This window comes from Antrostomus carolinensis, unplaced genomic scaffold (genome assembly GCF_000700745.2).
Source record: "Antrostomus carolinensis isolate BGI_N321 unplaced genomic scaffold, ASM70074v2 scaffold4552, whole genome shotgun sequence".
NCBI lineage: Eukaryota > Metazoa > Chordata > Aves > Caprimulgiformes > Caprimulgidae > Antrostomus > Antrostomus carolinensis.
The window spans coordinates 72,148-92,225 of NW_010300118.1; the positions used below are offsets into that span (position 1 = coordinate 72,148).

General features: G+C 38.6%; 1 protein-coding gene across 1 annotated transcript in view; it reads right to left on the bottom strand.

The window, feature by feature from the left end:
• LOC104521114 (triple functional domain protein) overlaps window positions 1-20,078 on the bottom strand; it is a gene marked incomplete at its 5' end in the record, with an annotated part of 134,226 nt that overhangs the window by 52,975 nt on the left and 61,173 nt on the right. Inside the window, one exon of the mRNA XM_010163014.2 lies at window positions 16,100-16,343. Coding sequence (XP_010161316.1) covers window positions 16,100-16,343 — 244 coding nt within the window. The remainder of the gene's footprint in view (window positions 1-16,099; window positions 16,344-20,078) is intronic.

Consider the following 20,078-nt stretch of genomic DNA (forward strand, 5'->3'; position numbering starts at 1 on the left):
CACCTTTTGATAAATTAATTTAAAATCTTGCCCTGGTTTAAAATGCATTTCTTATCTATTCACCTCTAAGCTCATATTCTGCAAGACAAATTTCTAGTTTAACATGCTGTCATCCTGTTCAGTAAATTGAAACTGCACGTTTTTTATTTTATCTATGCATTCTTCACCTAGCATGCCACGCAAGCATTTGTCCATAAATATTCATTTATGGGGTTTTTTTTAGCTAAGCACTTAACAAACCTAGAAAAGATGTTTGGTTTCTTTCCCTGAACATCTCATAATCTAATTTTTAAGGACATGCAAAAAGCTACAATCACTAGACAGATAAATAGCTATGAAGCCAAAGCAAGGATTAACTTTCTGTAAAAACAGAAAATAAATGCTTTCACCATATTATAATGAAAAAAAAGCCCTAAAATGAGACTGAACAAACATTACTGTAAAATACACAAGCATGTAGTGGGAAAGAACAAAATAAATCAGCAAGGGGGTTGCCAATGTTAATAACACAAACAAATGCGTGTAAGGCAGGGATAAATAGGAATTTCAGGTGGAGCTGAGAGCATATAGGGTCCCAAGAAGGTTTACCATTAGCACTACCACAAATTGGGTACACACATGGTATCCTGCTCAAAATTTTAAAGAGCTATCTTCACCCACAATGTAAGAGGAAAGTTTTGCTTTCTTCACATTTCTAAGGAAAGCCACCCTAAATTCTGAATTAATGTCTCCTTCATAGCCTCCTGCCAGTGAAACCATTAATTTTGATTCCTTAACATTTTTCTTTTGACCCAGGATGACTTTCAAATGACACTGAATTCCTAGGGGGTGGGGAGAGAAGCAGGAGAAGAAAAAACCCTCTTTCTTCAGGATAAGTGATTTTTATAGTTCGCCACCTATGGTGAGACTTCCAGTAATTTATTCTTCATGAAACTGTAGAACATCTGAAAATGATTCTAGTTCCCAGTTGAGTAAGAAAAATAATAAATGAAACAATCCCCTTCCTCTACTCCCCAACAGTTCCCACGCATATTGAACATACTAAAGAATATCCAGTCATTTTTATTGTAAACTCTCACATTTTAGAAATGTTAGTGAAGTTATCAATACAGCTTTGAAATAGCGATTTCCATATGTAAGAAACCTTCTGAGAAAACACAGTAAAATTTATACATAAAATTGTTTTGGGTTTGGTTTTGTTTTGCTTTTTTAACTGCATGTAGACTGACCTTATAACATCAATAATATATGCCGGAAGATATTTTAAACACTCTTTGAACCACAGAATTTGCAGATTGCTATTGCAAAAAGTTCTTCCGTTTTTACTCAAATCAAACATCATTATTTTTAGGTTTTGTTTTGGCTTTTCTGTTCTCAGAAAAATCTGACATGTAAATCAAGTTGGTGGAAAATGATCACATGAACCACTACATAAAGCATATTTCACAGGTTACATGGTTAAGAAGAAAGGATCATGCATATCCAGCTGTCTTTGGTGTATACAGTTGTGGTAAAAAGCAACGGCACCACAGTAACATTGGAGTGGAGACAACAGTTTCCACATGAATGTGCTGCAGGGGGACTGTGGGCACTAGGTAAGAACTTGATTGAAAAATATCTCAATGCATACACTGAAACAATAGCTACAACTTTCTCATGGTCCAAGACAGAAAGCTCAAACCTGTAACTTCTGCTACTGAAGTAAAAGCAAAAGGGAGATGACTTCTACATCACAAACCAAACATCTCTTAATTTAATATGCAGGGACTATTATTTAGTACCACTATCATCTGAGATTAAACTCCTGAAGATGTATCACAATTCTTGATTTCCATCTGAGACACTGACCTGCATCAGTATATATAATTTTAAGCCCAAACAAGCAGCCTATTAATACCCTCCTATGGTTTATTTCAGGCTCTACCACAAAGCTTTCTTTGTCCTTTAGCTCCATCAGGTTTTCTGTATTCCAGAGCCTTAGCTCTCCCTGCCTGCTAGACAGCTCTTCCTTGTGGCTCCTCGCATCAGCAATTTCTTGTAGCAGCTCGCCCTCAGTAACAACAGACCAGTCAGGTAATCTGAATTCTGTAGGCAGGAATATGTCTACGTGGAGAACATCTTCAGGCTAAACCAAGGCTGGGCAGAGCGCAAGCTCAGTGCAGAAGAGGTTGGACTGCACAGCACGTTGCACAGCAGCACTGAGCTGCCCCCACCCTTGTCCTCTGCTTAAGTATTTGTAGACCCCAGCCCAGTGGGACAACAAACTGATCAAATTAGCAAAGATAAAGGATCATATACCGACCCATGACATGACAGCATTTAAAATAGTATTTTTTAAAAAAGTAAAAAGGAACTGTTTCTTTTTTCACCTTACCTGCATAAAGCAGAAATGAGTTTTCTTGGCTATACATTTTATATAATTTCCTTTTAAAATGTAGACAGTTATCAGCCTCATTTCTGAAAGAAAATATTGATGAAAGGCCCTTCAGACCCCTAGCGATTTAAAACATTTCTCAGATACTGCAACCTGTGACAAAGTAAGTGTCTGGGTGAAAATTCTGTCAATGGCTCTTTCATGAAGATTTTAAAATTCCAGGCAAAAGAGCCCTCTCACTTTTAAGTCAGCATTTTTTTAAGAAAAACTACATCCCAGTGAGTAAACAAAGAAACCTAAAAAACCCAATTAGAAGAGGACCATATATCCTCAACAGATAAGGTAGCACATACTTTGTCTGATATACGTAAATTAAGCATCACACACCTGTATCTGTTACTCTGGTGAAGGACTGGGATCAACTTCCTGCAATTAATCTCAGGGCTCACTGATAGACAACATCAAACTGCCAAAACCATTTTAAGGTATTAACATTTTGCCTGAGCACCCCAGCACAGAAGTAACAGCTCATCAGTGTCTGCTATTGACAGTCAGCAAATGAGCTTGCCATAGCTTCAGCGTCTGCAGCCCTGCTTGCCACTGCATCAACCTCCGCCCTACAGAAGGTCTCCCTCATCTGTGGGTACTATTAGCTGTGCACTGAAGAATGGAAACATTCATCCCTTCTTTTGTTTAAGATGACAAATGGAGTTAAACTGACTGCATTTCTCATACTACAAGACATTTACACAGTAATAGAAATAACAACCTAACTTATACTAAAACAAGGATAAGTGCTTTCCAAGCTAGTCTTTGTAAGGCCCCAATACATTTTGCACCATCTTGGGGAAAACAAGCAGAACAAGAAAGGGAAGCTAATAAAATGTAGAAATTTCATTTTTAAACACCTGTTTGTGTTGCTTTAGAGCCTAGAAAAGAATCCAAAGACCCAAGCTTTTTTTCCTTAATATCTACCTTCAGTGAGGAAAAAAAAGTTTCAAAGATTATAGCATTAAAAACCCAGCTTCAAAATTCAATGCCACTCTCAAGCAAGCCTAAATCTGCATTCTCCAGTATCTTCCCCTTGTATTCCAGACATTCCATTTACAAATGTAATTAATATATTTTGAAATCAGTACTGCAAAGTTATTTTAAAGATTCTTGTTCATCTTAAAAGTGAAGAAGTGTATACAACAGTTGAAATTATTACAAGAGTGAATTTTTTATTCAGTTCTGCCAGCATCCAAATGTCACTATTTTAAAACCATTTTTGAAATTATCTATGAGACAAATGCATTAATCATTTAGAAGTGCAGGATTCTTACAATTGTAAGCCATGTTTCTGCATGGGGGAGAGAAAAGATTCAGACTTTTCCAAACCTGTGCAGGACCAAAGACCACTCCAACCTAGGAACCAATGTTAGACATAAATAGACGTAACTATTAAAATTCTTGAACTAAATTAACATTGCACAAACCAATAGAAATTTTATTTACAAGAGGCATTTCTCATTTAATAAATCAATCAATCAGGCAGATTTTTATACTAATCCTATCTTTGGCAAGTTAGACTCTGCCTCACACCAGGATAACATAACCAAGAAGTTGCAGAACAGCAAAAATGCATCAATAAATAAATCTGAGGTTCAATCTTCAAAAGGGAGCTCCCACACTATGATTAAAATCCTGAAAGGAGCCTCACTTTGCCTTTTCCTCAGTGTACAATGTGTCCATAGTTTTAACTGCTTGGAGCACAGCTGCGCCACTAGGATCTGGTTTCTACAGCTCCACGCACAAAGATCATCCTGTTCCCAAAAAAATAGCCTTGCTGCTCCTCAGCCTCACAGATAGCACTGCCGGTCTGCAGGGAGCGGAATCATTACAACAGTGGCTCTTTGGACTTAAATTCAGCACGTTATTTCCTCTTCTTTACTACCAGTGCTGCCAGCTGCCAGAAACACTTTAAATTGAATCAGTCAGAAATTGTATTTTGCAGTGAATTCTGTGAACATCCTTAACGTGAGATTTCCAAGAACTCCTTTCAAAATACTGGGATGTTTCAATCAAAAAAACCCAAACAAACCAACAACCACCTCTAACAAAACATGCAGGCTATCTAATTTGCTGGCAAACCTGGGAAAGCTATTTTCTGACTCAGGGTAAATAGTTTCAGCTGGGTGATTAATAACCTTCCCTTCCACTTTTGGGTAAAGTATTTGTCAAGAGCAACTGATATCAAGACACTGAAGTACTCAGGCTTTAATTAAAAATATGGGAAATGAAACATTTATCCAACTATTCAGTCACAAGGCCAGAACCTAAACAAGTCCTTCCTGTCTCCAGCTTTGCAGAACATGCCCTAGCCATTGCTCATGCCTGCAGTACGAAAGAATATAAAAAAGCACATGACATTGTAAACTCTCTCCCATCTTAATCATTTGGCTATTACTTTCTTGAGTTTTTAACTTTGTTCTGTGTTGCAGACAAGGGATTGGAGCCTGTGTACCACTCCCAAGAATGAAGAGGCCTTTCAAAGAAATGATGAGACATTCAGTGTCCCTGGTCTTCTGTTTATCTGGAAAAGCTTTGGGAAAATTCTGACTCCTCAACAGAGTCACCACTGCAGCATGCCAAATCAGCTTGAAGGATCCCAGCCACTGTCAGCAAAACCACAACAAACCAGCTTCGGATAATTCAAACAAAATCTTTTGGATGAGTGCAAGGAATGTTGTTCCACATACATTCACTACTTAGCAAGGGGTGGGAGGGGAGAAGAAATATGCCATGCTTCATCTCTACATTGGAGAAAACACAAAAAGTGTTCCAAGTGAGAAATACTTGCTGTCCTAATGAGTCATATTGAAGAAACACTCATTTTTAAAATTAATTTTATTATCCTTGTTACCCTTCATCTTCCTTTTTTTTTCCTCCATTTGAATTTTCTGATGTATTCTCTTAAATCATATTTAAAACACCCTCTCTCTTCCCTTCCCGCTTCAAAAAAACCAAAAAAACCCCAAAACAAAACAAAAAAAACCCCAGCCTGTCAGCATAAAAAAAAAAAATCTGGTCAAAACAAGGTTTAAATTTCTAAACCAGTTGGAACTACACATACAGGAGCTGGGATTCTTTTTAACATAAATATCTTAAGCTAATTATCTTAACTGGAAATGCATGCAAAGACAAAAGGAAAGGGTAAGAATATATTAATCAGAAGTGTTCAGGACACTGAATTATGTTCTTGACTTAAAATTAATTTCTTTTAAGTCACTTAAAAGGAACAGTTCTAGTAACCAAACTGGGTCATTAAAAAAAAAAAATAAAAGAAATGCTTTTAAAATTGGACACGTACTCCCTGTAAGAAATACTGATAGTGAAGTTCCATACACATACATCTGGAGGAGGAATTGCTTCTGCAAGCTTTGTGGGATACCTGCTGGTTGGTATTACTGACCAAAGTACTTTTCTTATTCCCCTTCTGCTACATTCAAATTGTAAAAATGCATTTTGGTTAGTTACGAGGGGTTTTCATCAAGACTTCTCCTCCTTTTGTCACTGCTCAGTACTGCCCACCAGAAGTGACATCCACGTAACAGATCGCGTTGAGTTGCACAGCACTTCTCAGTACGGCAGACAGGGGCCCAGCCATGACCTAACACCCTGCTGCTTCTGCAAGCAGAAAAGGCACATGGGCACTGAAAGCACTTGTCTGGATTTCAAATATTAGCATTTAAGACAAAAAACTTACATACTTTCACTATTTTTTTAATTGTCACTAAATTTTTGCACATACCCTTTCCCCACTTAGTTCTTCCTGAACAAAGCATGCTGTCACGGTACAAGTTTTAGATTGGTAATAATGTTAACTTCCTGAAGCACACAAATAGACCTAAACAAACTCTATATCCTAATACACATGCTGACAAAAATATGAGGTTAGTATTCTTAAGAACTTAAGCTTTTCCAAAAGGTAATACTATCTTTCAAAAGCTCACAATCTGATAAAACAGTGCTATCTCCTTCTGCAATTTAGAATGGCATTTTGCTTGATAAAAATAATAAAATGCTTTTACGTGAAAGAGGAGGTTGTCAAAATAGATAAAATACTTACTCTCAGATGAAATTCACTCCAGAAATGTAAATGCTTGTCATCACCCCTATAACTTCAATAACAGATTATGGCCTTGTTATTTCACAGACAAGGATATCGTAAAATAATACTACTGCTAATTTACCCCAGTTCTGAGGACTGTAATCCCAGCCTAGGTTTATGAAGATGATGTGAGTGAGCATGGGATCCCATTGCCTGGGCTTTCACTCAAGCAAGCAACCAGGACACAAAGGAAATCCAGCATGTACCTCCAGGGTGCAATCTGCTGTAAGCATCTTTCCTTTAGATGTTATTCTGGGCCTACAACCAGAGGTCTAGTCAGTGGTTTCCTAACTGATTCTGGTACGACTGCATTTAGTCCTGCTACATCTTTAGGATGAAAGGATAAACACATCTAAGCCTGTTCTACTAAAATCAAACAGCAATTAGATTGCATGTATTTTGTTATACCTGAGACGATTAGAGAAGTTATCACAAAACACATCAGGACGGACCAACAACCAAGTCAGGCCAGGATAAAAAGCTATGTGGTTAACAATTTAGTGGCTTTTACCAATCAAGCTTCTCTGTTTAATATTGCCTAAAGCATACTTCAGTCCACTCACTCTATTAGTCTTCAGTCTTTTGGGGTTTTTTTTGTGTTTTTTAAGAAAACCTTTCACTTTAGATACTTTCTCATTAGTGAGCCCTGCTTTCTTTTTCATTCTCTTTCAGAATATTTTTCATCACTACAAATGCCCTATGTTTAACACTCCTAAGTATCCTCTCTTATTAGTAAGTGGAAGAGCAACAGCTTGAATTTAGACCTTGATATAATCCCATTTACTTCCATGTCCCTTAAGCTTTTCTGTAGAAAGCAACAGATGACCATTCAGCTGCACTAGTTCTTCTTTGCAGCTTTCCTTCCTTCAAGCATATTTGCAGTTTTTTACATGCAACTAGATTTCTCTAGACTCTGTGTTTAAGGAACCTCCTTATCACTGATACTTTAAAACTTATATTAACAAATGAACATATGCCTAATAGGGCTATGGTGCAACAAGTACTAGCACTCCTCATGAGCAGAAATACTTTTTACAATACCTTTCCATTTCTTAGATGGAATTAATATATTTTGGGGTAAAATCTTAAGCATTTCTGATATCCCCACAGACACTAAGGGGAGTCAAAGACTCCAGGAGACACTTAGGATGTAAGAAGTCCATGCTGGCAATTCTAACATTTAGCATAGGATCACAGGATAGCTCAGGTTGAAAGCAGCCTCACAAATCCGCATAGTCCAACCCTCTGCTCAAAAGGATGGGTCAGTTATGAGATCAGACCACATCACCTGGGGCTTTGTCCAGTATGGTCCTGAAAATCTGACATATTTTCAAAAGCTTCTTGTAACACAGACTTTATTTCTGCTACACGGTAAGTGATTAACATACAGGAGGCTGAACACAGAGAAAATGACTGCAGGATTCTGGTCATCAAGGACAACTGGATAACAAGCTTACCGGAGATAGCCTTCATTATTATGCCTGCATGGTGATTTAGAGAAATGTCTTCTATTGCTATAGGGGTTAACCATTACATGTCCATGCTAGAAAATGCATACTGCAAATTTGTGAAAAGTGTTATGAGTACTTTTCCTGGGATCATTAAATGTTTTTATGGTGCTATTCACTTAATCACAACAGCCTCTCTCATACAGTTTACTCTTAAGAATTCCATCACTTATTTGCATAACTCACGTTAGAAAATTATAAATTTAAGTTCAACAGTTGTCCCAGATAGGGAAAAATGTCTTGTTATTTGTACTCAGCTCAAAGCTAGGAAAAAAACACAAGCATGTCACAAACTGAAACTATACCCATATCAGTAAATATTCACTCAAAACATTAGCAAGACATTGCATAATGAAGTTGTGATTTGAAACCAATGCCAACAATTTATGAGATAGTCTATGATCTGTTAAAAAGCTTCTAAGAGTTGTATTAAAAGTGATGCAGCATTTCTGATTTAGCACACATAGCAGAGACTAATATTTTACTATTTGCTTGCAGGAAAAGTGAAATGAAGGCAACAGGGAACATAATTTCAGCAGCCTTCTAACAAAAACATCATTGAAGGAAGTTAGTGGGCTGCTACTTCCAGCTGCAGGCAGTGATGATGACAGATGATGATGTGATGTAATGTGATGATGTCCTGAAAGGTGCACAAGAACATCCGCTCTAGCCTGCTCCTCAACCATTTTCTCCTCTCCACTAAATACATAAATACTCTCAATATCAAGTTTAAGAAAACCATCCATAGCAGCAAAAGTGCCATAACATTATAGTCAGAAAAGGAACAGAAGACCTTTTGGACAGTGTAAATATGACACAGTTCTGTGACAGAAGTAAAATCAACAGGTAAAATTACTCAGATGGTTCATGGAAATGATCAGCCACCTTAGCTACAGAAAAATATACACCAATAGGTCCTTGTTGTCTGTCATAAACAAGGCAGTTGCTACACAGCTGTGACAACTCCATGTCTTTAGGAGCACACTCCTGTCCAAATAGCTGTTCCTTGCTCTGCTCTCCCTGTCCCTCACCACCCCGCCAAGCTACTCACTCACTGAAAAGGAGGAGAAATGTTTTCTGGTTGCTCTCAGGTGCTCTTTGGAGCACCAACTCTGAAGTTTTACATAAAGCAAAATACATGTAACAAAGACACCCTCAAGAAGTAATGGCCAATGCTGAAGCAACTTTTTCAACAGTTTGTTGCACCTAAAGAGGGACAGTTAAGGAAAATAAACACCACCTCAGGATGTTTTTCGTTGATTGCAACACACAAACAACATATGCAAGATATGATTTTAGTTTGTACTCTGTTCTGCCTCAAAACCTTTGTTAGAAAAAGAAATGGCTGTCAGAGAAAGACTAATTGGAAGCCAAATAACAACTCTCTTGGGAAATCTAAAGCCATCAGAATTGCTGGTTTATATTCCCTTTCTACCTCCCTAAGATCAGCTGTGCAAATACATCTGTTCTGAAGCAGGTACTTTTTATGCAACGATTTCCTTTCCAACTACAATATATAAGAGAAATATGTTTGGCAGCTGTCCAGGACTGAACGTATATTCAAGCCAGTATTATAAAATGTCTTCTTTTTCTCAGATGTAACACTGAGCTCCCAAGCAGGGCAAAAAGCTTTCATTACAAAATTTCAAAAATTCCAGAGACAAATTAACCTCATACTTATGCCCACAAATACAGTCAGCATGGGAAATACTGATACATCTGATTGGTCTTCCTTGGCTGGGTTATAGTAAAAGGAATACTGCATGAGTTCGATGCTGATTATGCAGAAATCAATCATATGACACTTCAGAGCACATATAAACTTGATTTACAGAGGACTCTCCTAGAAATTAAAATGGTGAGATTCACTAAATCTCCTTATCTAATTTAGAACTGCACAATGCCAAGGAAGCGTATATATAGGCTTTACTTCTTATTCAAGGCTGAATTAGAATTTGGCTGTTAACTCTGACCATCTGATATAGTTTGGCTATAAAGCTCAATGCAAAGATTATGATCTAATGGACCACAGTCAATTGCTGACATTTTATTTAAGCTTACTTATGCTCAAAACACTGCAAACTCAACTAAAACCACAACGTGGGCAAAATCATGATAGAGAAATCTTGTTTTACTTTATACTGCAGCTATTTTATCTACCTGGACCAAAGCATGAGAACAAGTTTGAAAAACCACACATAATCAATCTAAATTCAAACTATCTTTGCAGCCATTAGGCTTGCTTCTCAGCAAAGTATTTGTAATTACATGGAAATTTATGATTTATTAGGCTTCCAAAACAACTGATAATTGTGAACGTTAGCTATTAAAATACTTACACCTCTGTTCAAGCTCAAGTTTACCTGATAATGAAGTTGAACTGAAACTTTACAATTTTTTGCTATTTTAGATGAGCAGAGTGTGAAATCCAGCTGACTGCTCAGCTTTGCCTCCTGTGAGCTCCTCATAAGGCTTTCTATCAGCTGGTTATCCGCATAGGCAGCCTGTTATTTGGAAATTCTATTAGGAGGCAATTGATTAATCAAGAAACAGAATTCTTACATTAACAGTTAGGGTCTTGTGCTTCTACATCATATTCCCTGGTATCGCTTTCTGCATGTGACTGCGCCTTGCTGCGTAGCAGAAGCAGATCCCTTTCCGTACAGTGCCCTGTAAACTACAGTCCCCACCTTTTGCCGTGTGGCCCCAAAGCAATAAGGCAAAGCAAGTACCGGACCTACTCATCATTAGGAGTTACTTTCCCTGCTGGCCTGGGCTGTAACTCATTTCCTGCAGCTGCAAACGCTGTCAGACAGTCCCCACAGGCTGTGCTTTGGCTCTGAGCCATGGGTGGGGATCCTTTTTCCTTACATATGGCCCATGGTTTGCTTGCTTGCAGTCTCAAAACAGCAAATCCTCCCCTTCTACAGCCTCCTCCTGCTTGCAAGCAAACAATTGCTGCCCAAGTCATCCCTCTTTTCTTCCACTACAAACAGGTGGTCCTTCAGTTATTCAAAAATGGATTCCCATTTTACTTGATCAAATTCTGCTGCTGCTGCTACCCAGAGCCTTCTCTTCCTATGTAACAGTATTTGGACTCAACATGGAAACACTTCATTTCTCAGTCATACCTTTCAAAGCTCTTGATCATATGCAAGACGTTTTCGTCTAAAATGAACACTCTGAATAGGTCTCCAGTTGTGCAAGAGCAAGTTTACTTAATGTAACAAAAGCAAGACACTGTTTTATTCCGTTCTGCGGTCTCAACTATAAAATATTTTTCTTTTCTGGGGAATCATCTCTAAATCATCCCTGCAATTTATCTTTTTCTTAATTCCTGAATAGAGGAGGTCCCCATATCAGTTCAAGAAGAGTTCAGACACCTCCAACATCTGCCCTACATCACTCATTCCCATCCTGCAGATGTAGAAAAGGCCTTACTACAGAGCTCTTTAAACAAATTTGTCAACCTGTGTCTTAGAAAGCATCAGCCATTCTATCCTCCTTATTATGTTAGATTTTTTTGAGATACCACAGGTGCAAAATAAAACCCCCAACAACAGGATGCTTAAATAACATTTTTCTCTTTATGGCACCAGTCAGGCCAGAATCCTGAGAGTAAAATCAAAAGCCAGTATTCAGTATCGCAGCGGTGTATGGTATGTTACCGTGTTACTAAGACATCATCTGCCTTTTACATCTGAACAAACTTACACAGATACCTGGATTGTAACATGTAAAACAGGCAGACAAGTGTACCTCCAGGCAAACAAAAAGAACTCTGAGGCCAGGTTTTGAACCAAACAGATAGTAACATGAATTGTCAGTGAGATATGGTCCCAAAAAACCCTGTAACTTACAAAGAAGACATGTTAATGTAAGCCTTATGAGCAAAGACTTGTTGTAGCCTTTGTAGCTCTCCGAACAGTAGCACCTACAGAAGGCATATGAGGGACTATGACAAATTCTTTGCACTTCAGAAGTACCCATGAAGTTGGGAAAGACAGTGAACTTGTGATCTAAACAGGCAAGAAATTCACAAACAATTTTAAATACCTGCCAATTTTTCTGAGCTTTAAAGTTCAATTTAATTATACTGAGTCCTGTCCCCTGCCCTTTATGCAGAGCTCTGTGGTTGTGTAAATGCTCTGCAAACAAAGTAAAGAACTGCACGTATAAAAAGGACGTACCACAGAACGAAAAGAAACTCTTGTTAAAAGAGAGAAGCACCAAATAAATCAACAAGAACATTCTTTCTCCCCTACGCCCAATAACATGTGGGGCATCATTGCAAAAAAAATTGTTGCCTTATGTATTACTTGTGAAAAACATGTTCTTCCAAAGCTAGTAATTTATTTTTTGTAGAGTGCACCAACTGTTGTTCAACCTCTTCACTACCCACTTGTTTGTCTTTTTTCCCCATTATAAAAGGGATTTAGATTTTAAAAAATGTACTCATCCGTAAACTGCATGTCTAATTGATTAAGTGACCCAGATAACTTACAAAAATAGATTTCATATCCAGCAGAGTGAGCAAGAGACCTGGAACCTGCAATCAACCTTCCCCTAAATGACTATCCACCTAGCGAATGTCTGTTTTCTATGTAATGCTTTCTCCATACTTTTAACAAAATGTTTGTTATCTTAACTACTATAACATTTTAAAGATTGAAGACACTGTAAATGCATTATTTTTAGCCATTGACAGATACTGATTAGATATTTCAAGTAATACACATTCTTAGAGGACAAGTATCATCTACACTTGTAGGCAAGTGTTGAAAGTCATTTTGGGGTTGTCTTCTAACATGAGAATAAAACAAAGTTACCTTTCATGGCTGACCAATAATATGTGGACTGACAAGGAATGACCAAGATGAGCTGTTAGGACTAGGCTTCACTGAACATACTTTTTGCTTTAATAATCTTTCATGTTACCCTACTTTGGATAGTAATTTCAGATTATTGAAGGCATTAAATACCATCTAACATTTCTGTACTCATTGATGAAATGTGGTTTTACAGAACTTAAGAACCAAGTGTAAATTAGAAGAGATTTGCCATTTCAAAACTTTGAAACTCACTTCACCTCTGACATGCCGTGGCTTTCAAACTGGTTTAGCTGGCAAATAGTATTGACAAACGCTGTTGAAAAGATCAAAATTGTAAGGTCCATAGATACTGAAAGGAGCGCAAAACTATGGTTCAACAAGCCATTTGCTAAGCACTCAACATCCAAGCAGCTACTCCCGACTTCTGATGGCACTTTCCTTTTTCCATTGGAATTACGTAAAACCTCTCTCTCTCTCTCTGAGCCTCTCACAACAGCTTGCAATGCCAGACATGCACAAATTACAGACTCATGTCTACTACACGTGGCTTAGCCCATGAACAGTACAGAATTACTCAGACCTGATGCTCACAGTGTGAGCCTGACACATCACATGTACTTTTAGACCTAAAATACAGAGGGCGATATCCTAAATTGTTGAATTATGCAAAAACTCTGACATTTTTTCTGAATTATGGTCAAAAAGGGGAAAAAAAAAATCTGCATTAAAAAGACTGAAGTTGCAGAATCAAGCACTAGAAATATAGGAAAAAAAAACCATTTAAGTGTGTTCACCCAAGTATATGGACTGCCTTAAGTTATGTAAGTCATTAACTTTTCTTTGTATGGGGCCTGTGTTTTCTGTTCTGTTTTTTAGGAATTCGTACCTCAATCAATGCCCACAATGAACAATTCTGAGAATATAATCTAATTGTTTTTCCATTCTTCTGATTAGCATATTCCCCAATGCCTTATTTAAATATCTTTAATAAAATGCAGTACTTGAGAATGAGTAATTGCTTTGTGGGACTGTCTGAAGTACTTTTCACTATGGGGGGCATGGGGGGTAAATCAGAGCACTGCACTAATTTTGCTTAGTTTTTTGTAATTCCTCTGTGAAATGAACACTATCAACCTCTTTCAAACAACAGAAAGTTGAGGTAGAGACCAAAGTCAAATGCTTCCAGTGGTTTCGAGTGCCCAGTCTAAAGTTGTTTGTTTTTTTGCCTTTCCCCCCCCCTCCCCCAAAAAAAAACTCCCCCCCCCCTATTACTTAACAATATATAATAGTTTGCATGTTCAAGATAGTTCACACTGACTTCAGTCACATGCACGGGAAACTTAACAGATCAAACGTCCAGCTCCTGAAGCCTGACACCCAGTAATGTGGAAAGAAACAATTAGCAGCTGCTTCTTATCAGCTGAGGTTTAGATGGCATGCCCTAACATCCCACAGGAAGGCAATGACAGCAGCAGGGACAGAAGTCACTTCCCAGGCTGCATTCAACCCTGCAAATCATGCTCATTCTAGCAATGGCCTTCCCTTCTTCTTCAGTCTCCATGATTAATATAATTAATTAATGCTCTTTATTTCAAAGCAACATGTCCAACAGAAACTAAAGTAACTTTACAATGCTCTGCCCCATTTTCCCCAAACAAATAATAAAGGAAAAAAAGCACTACAGGTTAAGTCCACTGGTTTTGTTAATAAAACTAACCTCTCAAAGACAAAAACAGCTTTCTCTCCCCCTCGGGAGTCTAACAGGCTCATTGTTCTTCATACAACATATATCGTCCAGTACAATCTGCCTCTCCTAATAAAATTCTCTGCATTCAAAGTCCCCTAGCTCCAAAGGAAATTGGATTTATCAATTCTGTGAGTGCTGTTAAAAAAAAAAAAAATTAAAAATCCTGTTGACATGTCCATGATTTCACCCCCTAGTCAAAGAAATAAATGTTTCAGTGATATCTAGCTACATGTTCCAATTGTATCATCAGAACAACTGCAAACTTTATCCAAATTGTTACAGGACACAAGAGGCTGAAAAACTATTTATACCATACAGCTCAACCCTTCAGACTTTCTCTCCCAATCAACCTGCATTCAGGAAGTTCCTGCTGTGCATGCTCTTAATGTAAGAAACACAAACTCTTCCCCCTCCTTTAGCCAAGCGCATTTATACAGTGTCTGAAAAAACTGGGAAAAATTGTAATGTGATAGCTGGGATGGGCTGAATAATTGAAAAAATTGTGGTTATATTTATGAAAAACTCTCCAAAACCAGAATTTTGTGTTTTAGGAAACAAGTTTTCCTCAACAGCACTTTCCTGCTAATCTTGTTACTTGGAATAACAAACTTTTTGAAATGCATCTTTTCCCCCAGCATATGATGAAACACCTTCTAATGAACTGTTTTTCTGGTGTGGGGTTTGGTTTGTTTTTTGTTTTGGTTTTTTTTTTTTTTTAAAAATTCACACTGCTTTCTGTTCACAGGTTGCAGACTCAAGTAGTTTCAAATGAAGCAAGCAAGCATTTTTCTAATAACCAATTACTCCGTGAGCCTGAGGAGTTTATGGAGCCAAAGGACTACAAGCACACCAAAGCCTTAAAAACTTTCCAAAAATTATCAGTTTTTTGTTGCACTCTTCAGAGGCACATTCTTTCATGCATCTGAAAAAAACAAAGTAAGATTTCAGAGCTGCTCTGGGAAAAAGGGATGAATGTGCCACTGCTACTCTGGAAAACACAGCTAAGTAAAATACATAAGTCCAAATAGCCAATTCCTGTGCCAGGGCATACGAATGCTTGTATTTACCTTTTCCATTGCATCACTGAACCTGATGTTGTCGTGACTTCTGACTGCAGGGTTTATCAGGAGCAATTGATATTGCACGCTGGAGATTTTCTTCCCTCCCCCCTTTCAGCACAGAACAGGTATAGATTTTCCTATCATTGCAGCTTGATCTAACATGACATAGAACTCTGTTCATCAAGAGATAATTTGCTTAAAGCTCTTCCATGTCTTCAGACACATTTTCACTTAACACTGGGAACTGCCAACTGCTTATTTCAGAATAGACAGTGTGGCTGCAGGCTGCTGAAAGCATTGTGTTTTATCTAATTAAAAATTAAAAAAACAGTGCAATAACATCAAACTGCCTGTTTGCACAGTACTCCCCATTACCCAAAACTCGTGCTGCTGACGACAAGACTTTGTTTCCATCATTTCTTACCTTTATGGTTAAAAATCCCCTCCATCTCCATACTACTGCGAGAGTGAGCGATGCAGAGGGACCCACAGGGGACCAAGCCTTCTGCAGCTGGGGACCGATCTGTGGTTCGAACCAGACACCAGTCGGGCTTGTCATGGGGCCTCTCCAGGACCTCCACTGTCTGCCCACGGCGTATCGTCAGCTCATTGCTGTTGCAGGCAGTGAAGTCGTGGATTACCACTGTCAGCTCGCACCCACCAGACAACTGTGAGGGGAAAAACAAGAAGGAGAAGCCAGATGAGTGCTCGCTGTCAAGCCATTCGTCACACACCGTTACCTATTTAGGATTCCTGGCAGGATTTGTATTGCGGATGAGATAGCAAGCTTCTAGGACTTTCCACATCAAGAAGAGATCATTTCAGAATTAAGGAGTTCTGGTGTTTTAAAACAGATTTTTAACTCTACTTGGCTCTGCCTATGTTCAAAGCACACCAGTTGTGACCGTGTTGGGTGGAGGATTTAAGTGGTTTTTCTTGCTAGACTGCTCCTTACCCCAAAAGCTGAAGTAGCAGTCGCTTCAGAAGATATTTTATGGGTGATAATTGGCAACAAAAAGCCAAATTACTAAATACAGTCACTCATGAGCTTTGCTGTCTTGTAAATTCAAGGTAGAAAGAGGGACCTTTTTCAAATTAGTTTATTGCCTTATTTCCACCCCACTCAGTTTATTCTACATATGCAGGTCACAAAATCATCCAGGATACACCATATATAATTATAAGAATCAGTATGAAGTTCTTCACATAAGCTTACCAATTATTTGATACAAAATACACACAGGTTTACAATTTTCATTTTTTTTGTTGATTCCCCAAGTAAGAACATATAAACTTGAATTAAAAAGCATGTGAGCTCAGGGTTTTCCTCCCCCTCTTCGAAAGACTTCATTAGAATTACTTTGCCTAAGCTTAAGTTTCCTCTCTTTGATTTTTTTCATCTGCTTTGATCTGAAATGAAAATTATTATCAGAACTTTGCAAAGTTCCCAAGATTGCTTAGTGCCAGAGCACCCATCCAACTTCAGCAAACAGCCTGGGAATTACTTCTCCCTCCATATGGCAATGGTGTTCTGGGCTACTTCAGCTTTTTGTGCGTGAGTATTTCTAGAGTTCAGGCTGCTTCAGTGCAACATTCGTATCAGATCTCAGCTGGCAGGCAACTTCTCTGAATTCAGCAATTTTAGACCAAGCCAGTGAACTCCTTAAACTCGGCGAGGTAATGCTCTACACTGACAAAGGAGGACAAATACCCTGTGAGAGTCCCAGCTCCAGCAAATACAGAAGCATGTGCTACACCAACATACTGTCCAGTTCCTGCCACGTTGTTTCTGACTGTTATGTTTAGACTCTTCCATTGCTGCCAGCTACATCCCATGAGCTTTAGGAAAAGCAGATAAGAGACTCCGTTGTTACTCATTTATTAGTTTTCATTACAAGCCTGGAACTGAAGCACCAGATAGAAACTTTTCTAGGATAACACCACTGTTTGTTATCAAGCAAGAATTTTACAGCAAATGACAAAACCAGCAAAACCCCTGTAGGACTCAGACTGTTCCCAACCTTCTCTTCCTCAAGCCTGCCACAAACGACAGGACATAACTCCTAGCAGATGGTCTGCAGTAAATCCAGAGCTTTCCCATGGTCTCTGCCTACTAATTTCACCAGCTACCCTTGCTTGTGAGTGTACACAAAGAGGAAAAAAGTTTCCTTGAGGGGATGCAGGGGCCAAGAAGGGCAGAAAAGCCTCATACATCTAGTGTTTAAAGAAGATAAATCAGATTGCACTCATTTAGATCCAGGCTAAAAATTAATCACATTGCTTCTACTACCTCTCTCCAGACATCCCCAATATCTACATCACAGGGCAGGGGGGGAGGGGGGATGGGACATCTTCAAAACTTGCTACCTCCTCCCTCATTAAAAAGTCTCCTGTTCCCTTACCCACTTTCTCCGTACTATATTAGTTTTCAGTCCATGCAAAACTATGCCAAAGGGGAAAAAGTAAAGAGCTTTCCCTTGTTTCTGGTATTGATTTATGTTACAGCCTTCTTCAGACAAACTTGGAAACAATTGAAACCACCTGTATGCCTGGTGGCAACTAACAAAAAAGCTGATGAAGTATGATTTCACAAGGTGCCCAATGCAGACCAATTTTTTCTCAGGAGAGTCCATATCCACCCCAGTCAGTGCAAGCACCAAGACAGAAACAAGTTGACACTTTCCAGAAACTGCATCTCCTCTTTGTATTTTCTCCTCAATACCAACAGGAGCATGGCTTTGGTGCTTGGCTTACCTTCCTGACCCTTTCACTTCCTACAAATAGAGATTAAAATATACTTTGTGACCAGTGCAATGGCCACGGTTTTGGTTTTAATATAGATGTAATTTCCTCTCCTTCCCCTAATAAAAAAAAAAATATCTCAGATTTTATGTTCACCAAGGATTTTATATAGTATCAAGCTAAAGGAAAAAACAAAGGCTGTCAGTAGCTGTATCAAAAACTAATAAAGTACAAAAAAAAAATCAGTCTTTCAGACTGTGTGGGAATCAGATAATCTAGCTGAACAGTATTCCACTGAAATACATATTCAATCACACTTCAGTGTAGTGTGCAAGACACTTCCCACATGCAATTGTTAGTTCAACACCATCCTCAAACATGCACTAGTGCTGTTGGATGCAACTTGGCGTAGGACTTCCCTGCTGTTGCTTAACACACCAAACCCAATGATGTTCTCTACCCAGCACACAACTACATCATCTTGGAGAACTGACCAAAAAAGCATTTAGCAATTTTCCCCTCCTTTGGGACAACAATCCTTCCTTCTCCCCACAACAGTTATGGTTAGGAAATGCTGCTTTCCTCTTTGCTTCATTGCTTGTTTTTCTCCATAACACACTTTCTGAAAGCGGTTTCATCTTTTGCACTAATTAAACGCAGTTGGACAGCAAGGAGTGTCTGTGATTAAGCGCATTGCTCAACAGCTGTTGTTGGACAGCTTTGGCAAGGCTCTCTAGGCTAGCTGGAGGGAAGAGCAAGAGGCACAGCAGAACCAGGAGACTGACTTGCACTGAAGAGAAAAGAGTTATAAACCATCTAAATCCAAATTTAGGCTGAACAGGGGCTTTATATACTTTATCCATCCTTCTGAAGAAACCCTTTATGTAAACTGAATTAATCATGCATGATAAAAATAAATGAGGCGAAATCTGAAACATGGAAACTGGAGAGACAGAGACAAGATGAGAAACAAAAGGCAGACAAAAATAGAACCACAGATTAAAAAAGGCGCAAGGTTTAATTAAACAGCTTATCATGGGACACAGTGTCTTGCTGTTGCTGAAATTAACGTTAACCATCTACGTTCATCTCTCTGGGGCCTTTTAATCACTGTCGCTTGCAGAGAGAAAAAAAATAAAACCGTTAACACACTCTCACTGGCTCAATACACTCTTTACACTTCTAGCATAGCTTTGCTGAAGTCAGAGACACCACACCAAGAGATCATCTGCTACCAGTATCAGGGAAGATCATCACTGACAAGAGTTCTACCACATACAACAGCCTTTACATCAGGCCATATAACCTCCTCTCAAGACTGCAAATTAAATTTACTGTCCCATGGTAATTTTATATTGAGGAGAAGGGAAAGGAAAGGGAGCAGCTAATAAGATTTCTCAATTATTTCAAGCGTGAAAATCTTTAATCCCCCTTTAAAATGGAAACAAGTGCACTGTGGGAGGAAAGAAATGGGAGACACACAAAAACTCTGTCTCAAATAGAAAATTTGGTTTGACCAGGTAGCTGCCCAGAGTTGGTTTCTGACTCTGAGAAGAGGTATATGCTCAGAGCCACGTCTGTTTTTTCACTAGCATTTTTTCTACTGATGGGAGCCTTTTCTCTTCTGTGGTGTCAGCTGGCAGAACTAAATACGTGGTTGA